At 46.6% G+C, this 9,306-nt stretch overlaps 1 protein-coding gene across 3 annotated transcripts; it reads right to left on the bottom strand.

The window, feature by feature from the left end:
* Positions 1-1,878: 1,878 nt before the first annotated feature.
* Positions 1,879-9,195, bottom strand: pgap4 (post-GPI attachment to proteins GalNAc transferase 4). 3 transcript variants are annotated; one of them, XM_027282705.1, is made up of 2 exons: positions 9,068-9,195; positions 1,879-5,458 (listed from the first exon to the last, which is right to left on the bottom strand). In XM_027282705.1, the coding sequence occupies exon 2, from the start codon at positions 5,290-5,292 to the stop codon at positions 4,096-4,098; it is 1,197 nt and encodes a 398-aa protein (XP_027138506.1). In that variant the 5' UTR covers positions 5,293-5,458; positions 9,068-9,195; the 3' UTR covers positions 1,879-4,095. The 3 variants fall into 3 exon arrangements, with proteins under 3 accessions (XP_027138506.1, XP_027138505.1, XP_027138504.1); XM_027282704.1 differs by lacking the exon at positions 9,068-9,195 and adding an exon at positions 8,752-9,013; XM_027282703.1 differs by lacking the exon at positions 9,068-9,195 and adding an exon at positions 8,790-9,013.
* Positions 9,196-9,306: the final 111 nt, after the last annotated feature.

Below are 9,306 nucleotides of genomic sequence, written 5' to 3'. Positions count from 1 at the left end.
TATTATTGTGTATTTATTCAGTTTGTGTTTATATGTGGGTATTTATTAGTTTTAATGTTTATATCGTTGTAATTTATGCAGTTGGTGTTTATATGTGTGGTATTTATTCAGTTTGTGTTTATATGTGTGGTATTTATATCATTCGGTTCAGTGTTATATGTGTGGTATTATTCAGTTTGTATTATATATGTGGTATTCAAAAGTTGTATGAATTACAGCTCTTTGATATGTAGCGCCCTCTTTTTCAAGAGACCAGAAGTAATTATCATTTTGTTTTAGTAGGACAGTTGACTCAAAAGCTGTTTGATGGACAGATGTGAGCTGTTCTTTTATTATTTCTTCATCAGTTAAGCAGGTAAAAGGTCTGGAGTTGATTCTAGGTGTGACATTCACATCTGTACGCTGTTGCTGTAACCCTCAAGAACAGAAAGCCAGATTAGACTCAGATAACCAGCCCAACTCTGTAACAGCATTCTTTGGACAGATGAAGACCAACCTGAACCAGAATGATTGGAAGAACCAAGTATGACTTTGGCTTTGACCAGCTCATGATCTGAAACACATCACATCAACTGTAAAACACGGTGGAGGCAGTGTGTGGCATGGGCATGCATGGTTTGTAATAACACTGGGTCTGTTTATCGATGATGTGACAGAAGACAGTATCAGAATTGACTGTTTGATCAGATTCAGACAAATTCAGCAACATTGACTAGACGGTGCTTCACTTTAGAGACGATGATCCAAAACAAGACGTGAAAGAAGTGAAATATTGTGCAATGATCAATCAATCACCTGATCACAACCTGATCAAACCTGAAGACAAAACTGAAGGTGGAATGACCCACGAACATGCAACAAGTGAAGACAGCTCGATAAAAGAGGATGATACCGGCACCTGGTGACGTCCATGGGCTCTAACTGCTGTCAACAAATGATTCTGGACAAAGTGTCAAAAATAAACATTTTATTTATGAACATGTTCATTTGTCTAATTATATTTAAGCCCCTGAAATAAGAGAACTATAAAAACTGTTGTGGAGAATTTGCTGAAGTCAAAGGTCAAAGGTCAGGAGTTCAGAAAGTGTTCAGGAGCCTCTGATGTCTGATGCTGTATTATTTATTGATGCTTGATCAAGGAGAATTAGAGACACTCTCAAAGTTCATCAGAAGTGCCTGAGTCGGTCTCACATTCTGCCCAACTCATCCTGGTGGATCGACTTTAAACCCCAAGATAACACCACAAACACTACACGCCCAGAATGAGTCACAGAGAATGTCTTTACCCATGGAGGTGTTATTGTCAGCATGTTCTAGTCTGGAGACACAGATGTCTGTTTACGCAGATTGGACCGTCAACAACAAGCTATCTATTATGTCTATGAAGGCAGCAACAGGTCTCTGTGACCCTGGACACCACAGTGTGGAGATAGACTGGCACCTACTGTTCCCAACCAAAGCCAAACAACTAATACTGCTGAGGACCTCAAGGCCCACACGGGACCTCAAGGCCCACACGGGACCTCGAGGCCCACACGGGACCTTGAGGCCCACACGGGACCTTGTGTAAAGAGAAAAAATTCCATAACAAAAACAGTTATCATTGTTTTGCTCAACCTCTTGAATCAAAGCTGTGTCTTCACTGGTTTTATTTCAGATCCAGTGTGATGACGTGCTGAGAAAAAATGATTAACATTATGTCACTGTCCAAATATTTCTGGACCAACTGTACAAGTGTACTAACTGTATATTACTCATGTATGCATGTCAGCCATGTATCTCCATGGAGACCTTCAGTGATGCTCATGGTGGTAAAGAACATCTGTCTCTGTACATAGGCTGTCTTTGTTCTCATGAAGCATACAAACACGAACACGGTGACTTTTGACGGCGTGCTTTATTTAAAATGTAGAAAACAGTGTCGGTGTAAAACAGGACAACTCAAAATTAAAATGTGATCTTCAAACTTATCTGAATAAAGTAATTACAGTGCTTTTATTTTGAAAAGTAAACCGATATATTCAAACCATCAGACTCAGAAATATTAACTCAAACATAAACATGTCGATGATCAGAAACATTAATGACTTCACACCACTTAATGAAGGAACTCATGCAGAGACATGATTCAAATCATAAATATGTAAATATGTCAGAAATCAAACTAATTAAACTTTCTATCTTTATAAATCAGAAAATTTAAGTTCAATAAAATGTTTAAAACGCAGCTTCAGCTTCAATATGTGATTTTATTTTGAAAATATGAAATGTAAACTGCAGGTCACTTCCTTTCAGATATTCAGACACTAACTTCATATCTGTTTATTTTATGGAATAATTAACGATTCACGACTTTGTCGTGATGTACACTCAGAATCATGTAATCAAACATCAATAATCGACCTGATTCATGTTTTCATAGATTTTAATGAAGCTGCTCAAGAAATATTTTAAATGATTAAAGTCATTTTCATAGATTAACTTTGATTAAATATTCACTCTACAGAAGAAAAAACAGCATTCGTGATTTGTAATAAAATCTTTTGTTGTTTTCTGAAACTCTGTTGAGGAGGAGCGTCACACGGACCAATGAGTGAACGTCTGATATGTTTCCTGTTGAAAATCTTCTTCTGACACGTTCACGCTCATGTTAGAATAAAAATGTCAGTTTAACGGGAGGTTTACGTGTCACAAAGGAAATAAACCGTAAAAACACAACACGTCATTTTTACACTCTAAGACGTGCAGATCACTTAAATGTTAACTGGAGAACTCTGGTAGGCGTGTCGGTTTTACTTTGGCAGCGACTTCCTGTATACAGGTTAATTAATATGTACATATGAATGACGTGCACTCAAATATTGCCACTGATCGACTGAAGCAGGTCATCCAGAGCTGCATCATGGGTAATATTCTGTGATAATCACGTTCGATGTTGAAGGCACATTCAGTGACAGAGCGGTCAGTGACAGAGCAGTCAGTGATACAGAGCGGTCAGTGACAGAGCGGTCAGTGACAGAGCGCTCAGTGAGATGCTACGTTGGTCTTAAACATTTCAGTAAATCCTCTTTTCTCTGAGACCGCTACGCTAAGCTAAGCTAGGCTACGCTTAGCAGCTCAGTTAGCGTAGCGACATTAACACTCGTTCCTCTCTCGCTCTGTTGAATGTGAAAAACAAACTGAGCTTAACTCTTCGATTCATTTTCAAGATAAGTCGGGAAAACACTGAAACGCTGTTTTGTTGAACTGATCAAATCCGTTACCTCGTTTAGAGCCTGCACGGCTCATTAATCCAAGTGCAACACTGTTAGCTATCCGCTAAATACTTTGCTCTGTCAATCACGCATGACCTTTGAACTGTGACTGTCTGTTATGTTGAGGTGGTATTTGGATTAAGACGTGCTGCAGTGTGAAGAACTGAATGGCAGGTTAAAGTTGATCCAGAGTTTAGTCCTTACTCGTCAGTGTACTGTTGGTGCGGCTCACTGCATCATGTGGAAGAATATGTGAACAAAACATGCCTCACATCGTACGAAGGAAGATGGGTCCAAAAAATTACATTTCAAGTGCTTGATGTGGCCTCAGGACATATATTTAGATTTTTGTCCTGTGTGGCCAATCCAATCCTTCCAAACTCTCTGAATGAAACAGAATAAAGGCCACGATCAGACGGTGACGAGTTCGATGTCCTCAGACATTAAAGAGAACACTGGTCCATGTCCCAGAAAAGACACGTTCACCACCTCAATACAACTTACATCAGAACATTAGCTGCACTTCAGATATGCACGCTTTACGACGCTCGTCTCAAGATCAGTGTACGAATCTCTTCAAGGCAGCAAACAATCATTGCTTTCACTCAACCAAAGATCATCTGAGGCATAAGTTTGATAAATGTTGCTCACTGTGTCCAAAGAACACGCTGAGAAATAAACTTCAGGTTGTCGACAGCATCTGATTTAATGGCGGCAGCAGAGAAGCAGCCACTCGGCTGAGCAACTTGGATTTAAGAAGTTCGACTCATTCAGGTGCATGTCAGCAGAGATACCAGCAGAGTGATCCAGAAGGCGACGCGTCAGGAAAGAAAAGTCGAGTTCAGAGGAGTTTGGGCCTGGAAGGATTGGCCCTGACGGAGGAATAGGCCCCGATGTGGGTGATGAGGTTAGGTTCCACGCTGTGAGACCGCCCCCCGGGGATCGTCCTCGCCATCCGATACAGAACCATGTCTTTGGCGTTCCCCTTGACGCAGAATGAGCCATCCAGGTATTCTGCCACCCTGAGCGAGGAGTTACCGGGGAAGAGCATGGCTGGGGTGCAGCACTCCGTGGCCGGGGAGACGGCGTAGAGCTGCGGGGAGAGTCTCCGCACCTCCAGGAGGTAGTGCCGGCCCAGCAGCTCCGCGGCAGCCATGAAGTAGAGGGTGAAGAAGAGGAGGTGGCTGGACGACAGCGTGAAGGAGAAAGAGCAGGAGTTCCAGTAAGGAAAGCTGAGGAGGAGGGCCGTCGCTCCGACCAGCCCGAGTCCGACCCACTCCAGGATGCGGTAAGGCTCGGGGTTCCAGTAACGCTGCAGCCGTTCGGGGTGATACAGCTTGACGTAAAGAGTCTGGAGGGCAAACCGACGTGACAGCAGGTCCTTTACCACCGTGAAGAAGTCCTGCCTCGGCAAAGCGTCGTCTTCCAGGACTACCATGTTTCTGGGCTGCACCAGCTCCCATCCTCTGCGGAGACAAAACACGTAGTCCCTCTTCTCCCTCTCAAAGGTGTTGACCCACTCCCTGTTCCCCTGCCGCTCCTGGGGGGAGCGCCGCACCACCTTGAAGTGGGCCTCCAGCAGGTTTGCGTCCTGGTTTTCCTGTGGACCACTTTCCACGTCACAGATCAGCACCTCCGCACAGCGCCGCTCCCCACAGCTGCCCAGGATGACGCTCAGCTGCTGCATCACCTGGAGAAGGTAGTGAAAGTCCCGCCCCTCGTTCCGCCTGGCTGTCACCACGGTAACCAACAGCTCAGGATGCTGGGCGATGTCACCAAATCTGGAGGACACCGCCGCTGCGGTGGAGGCGCTCTGCCAGAAGTGGAAGGCGTCCTGGCCTCGCTCGAGGCTTTCCCGCAGGACCTGCTCGCTCATGGAGTCCAGGTACATGGACCTGATGAAGAAGTAAGAGTAGAGCAGCCGGTGGCAGCACAGCGGCAGCACCACGCAGAACGTGATGACGGATAGGACGAGGGCTTGAGTGACGCCGCTGGACCATCGCAAGTGCTGAGCGAAGAACGCTTTCCATCGAGGCATCGGTGAAACGGCTGGGTGGAGCGACAACAAGAACTGTGCTCAGGTCAGCTCACAGCCTCAGCAGGGACGGGCTGTGAACCGACACCGCTGTGGAATCTGAGGCCGGTGTTGGCACGTCGTCTTCTCGTAAACAGAGTGGTGAGAGTTTCAGCTCCGTCCTGGTCGTCTGTAGAAAGACGAGAGGTTTTCGTTGTCAGTCAGTTTGAAACACGAAGCCACAGGATCAAAATATTTTACAGCGTTTATCTTTACAAATATCACACACACACACCAGAGCTCTGATTTACAGAGGTCAGTAAATGTCTCATTTACATCGTTCAATGTCAGAGTCTGAAAAAAGGCTGCAGCTAACAGACTGAGCTAACAGACGAAGCTAACAGCAGCTAACAGCAGCTAACGGCTGAGCTAACAGCAGCTAACAGCAGCTAAACAGACTGAGCTAACAGCACTAACAGCAGTTTAACAGACTGAGCTAACAGCAGCTAACAGCAGCTAACAGCGCTAACAGACCTGAGCTAAAACAGCAACAGACTGAGCTAACAGCAGCTAACAGACGGAGCTAACAGCAGCAACACGCAGCTAACAGCAGCTAACAGACTGAGCTAACAGCAGCTAACAGACTGAGCTAACAGCAGCTAACAGCAGCTAACAAGACTGCGCTAACAGCAACAGACTGAACAGAGCTGAGCTAACTGAGCTAACAGCAGCTAACAGACTGAGCTAAAATGAGCTAACAGCAGCTAACAGACTGAGCTAACACAGCTCAACGGATGAGCTAACGCAGCTAACGAGACTGAGCTAACAGCAGCTAACAGCAGCTAACAGACGGAGCTAACAACAGCTAACAGCAGCTAACAGACTGAGCTAAACAGCAAACAGACAGCTGAAAGCTAACAGACTGAGCTAAACAGCAGCTAACAGACGCAACAGACGTCTAACAGCAGCTAACAGCAGCTAACAGACTGAGCTAAACACAACAGCTGAGCTAACTAGCTAACAGCAGCTAACAGACGGAGTAACAGCAGCTAACAGACTGAGCTAACAGCAGCTAACAGCAGCTAACAGACTGATCTAACATGAGCTAACAGCAGCTAACAACTGAGCTAACAGAGCTACGATGACTAACATACTAAGACGGACTAACAGCAGCTAAAACTGAGCTAACAGCAGCTAACAGCAGCTAACAGCACGGCTAACAGCCTAACAGAGCTAACGACAGCTACAGCGCTAACAAGAGCTAACAGAGCTACAGCGAGCTAAGCAGCTAACGCAGCTAACGACTGAGCTGAACAGCAGCTAACAGCTAACAGACTGAGCTAACAGCAGCTAACAGCAGCTAACAGCAGCTAACAGCACTGAATCTAACAACTCTAACAGACTGAGCTAACACCTAACAGACTGGCTACAGCAGCTAACACACAGCTAGCAACAGCAGCTAACAGCACTGATCTAACAGCAGCTAACAGCAGCTAACAGACTGAGCTAACGCAGCTAACAGCAGCTAACAGACTGAGCAACAGAGCTAACAGCTAGCTAACAGACTGAGCTAAAATGCTAACAGCAGCTAACAGACGAGACTAACAGACAGCAACCGGAGACTGCAGCTAACAGCAGCTAACAGACTGAGCTAACAGCAGCTAACAGCAGCTAACAGCAGCTAACAGACTTGAGCTAACAACAGCTAAACAGACTGAGCATAACAGCAGCTAACAGCAAGCTAAACAGACAGCTAACAGCAGCTAACAACTCCGCTAACAGCAGCTAAAACTAAGCTGTAACATGAGCTAACAGCAGCTAACAACTGAGCTAACAGCAGCTACAATGAGCTAACATGAGCTAACAGCAGCTAATAGGACTGAGCTAACATGAGCTAACAGCAGCTAACAGCCTGAGATAACATGAGCTAAAGCAGCTAATAGACTGAGCTAACATGAGCTAACAAGCGCTAACAGCCTGAGCTAACATAAGCTACAGCAGTAACAGACAGCTAACTGAGCTAACAGCAGCTAACAGCTGAGCTAACATAAGCTAACAGACTGAGCTACCAGCTTAGCTAACATAGCTAACAGCACTAACAGACGGAGCTAACAATGACTAACAGCAGCTAAAAGACTGAGCGCGAAAACAGCAGCTAACAGCCTGAGCTAACATGACGCTAACAGCAGCTAACAGACTGAGCTAACATAGCTAAAAGCAGCTACACACTGAGCTAACAATGAGCTAACAGCAGCTAACAGCCTGAGCTAACATGAGCTAACAGCTAACATGAGCCTGCTAACAGCAGCTAACAGACTGAGCTAACAGGAGCTAACAGCAGCTAACAGCTGAGCTAACATGAGCTAACAGCAGCTCAACCAGACTGAGCTAAACATGAGCGAACAGCAGCTAACAGACTGAGCTAACATGCGCTAACAGCACTAACAGACTGAGTAACATGAGCTAACAGAAGCTAACAGACTGAGCTAACATGAGCTAACAGCAGCTACAGCTGTCAGCAGTTTACTTCACTGTCCATCATAAACTCTGTAAATCACCAGAGAGTTGAGGCGGAGCAGCCGGAGGACATCAGAGGGAAAACCAGAAAACATTTCCTCCATAAAATATGATCAGTTTCACCAGAATCGCTGAAATAGTTGCTGCTGTGTGACTTAGTGCCGTAAAGCGTTACGTACTTCTCCCGACCCGGAGCCCAAAGTTACATAGTGTGTAGAACAGACGGAATAGACAGAGACACCGTCACCTTCACAGGTTCAGTGTGGGTCACCTATCACAGGTCAGTGTGGGTCACCTGATCACAGGTCAGAGTGGGTCACCTGATCAACAGGTCAGTGTGGGTAACCTGATCACAGGTCAGTGGTGGTCACCTGATCACAGGTCAGAGTGGATACCTGATCACAGGTCAGAGTGGGTCACTTGATCACAGGGTGATCACAGTCAGAGTGGGGTCACCTGATCACAGGTCAGTGTGGGTCACCTGATCACAGGTGATCACAGGTCAGAGTGGATCACCTGATCACAGGTCAGTGTGGGTCACCTGATCACAGGTGATCACAGGTCAGAGGGGTCACCTGAATCACAGGTCAGTGTGGGTCACCTGATCACAGGTCGGGTGGGTCACCTGATCACAGGTCAGAGGGGTCACCTGATCACAGGTCAGGGTGGGTCACCTGATCACCAGGTCAGTGTGGATCACCTGATCACAGGTCAGAGTGGGTCACCTGATCACAGGTCATGTGGGTCACCTGTCACAGGTCAGGGTGGGTCACCTGATCACAGGTGATCACAGGTCAGTGTGGGTCACGCTGGATCACAGGTCGTGTGGTCACCTGATCACAGGTCAGTGTGGGTCACCTGATCACGGTGATCACAGTCAGTGTGGGTCACCTGATCACAGGTCAGTGTGGGTCAACAGGTAAACTGTCAGTTTATTGAAGTTTAACAATGTTTAATCTCTCTTACGTCAGCTCAACGTGTCAGGTGTCTGCCTCATGTTTTACCTCCATGGTCCAGCTCAGGTGTTCAGGTGTCCTCAGGAGACAGACACGGTGTCCTCTAATCACGTCACGGAGCAGCTGGACACAGCCCGCCACTTCCGGTACCGCGTGCCAGATCAAAGATCACCGGGATCAGCCGCGTGCTAATGTTAGCAGCAGGCTAACCGACAGGTTGACCGACAGGTTGACCGACAGACTGACCGACAGACTGACCGACAGGTTGACCGACAGACTGACACACCGACCGTTTAAAAACCGAAGAAGAAGAAGCAGAGCCTCACGCGGAGCTGCCGCTGGCTGCCATGTCCTCACAGGTACGGTAATGTAGAGCCGCGGCTCAAATACCGTAACTGTGCCACTACAGGCGCAAGGGGATGATGCACTGCTCCTGACCAGCAGGTGGCACTACAACACCTGAGTCCGAGAGCCATTCAAACAGCGTGACTGCCTCTGATTGGCTACACTGTCACCCTGTGGTCTGTATTACTCACTGCACACAAGCAATAAATATATACACAGT

This window comes from Larimichthys crocea, chromosome X, assembly GCF_000972845.2.
Source record: "Larimichthys crocea isolate SSNF chromosome X, L_crocea_2.0, whole genome shotgun sequence".
Classification (NCBI taxonomy): domain Eukaryota; kingdom Metazoa; phylum Chordata; class Actinopteri; family Sciaenidae; genus Larimichthys; species Larimichthys crocea.
Note: the sequence above shows the minus strand (reverse complement) of the source record. Positions and strands in the feature narration are given on the sequence as shown.

Excerpts from the sequence above, each read along its gene's own strand:
- pgap4 (XM_027282705.1), bottom strand. The coding sequence starts at position 5,292 with ATGCCTCGATGGAAAGCGTTCTTCGCTCAGCACTTGCGATGGTCCAGC.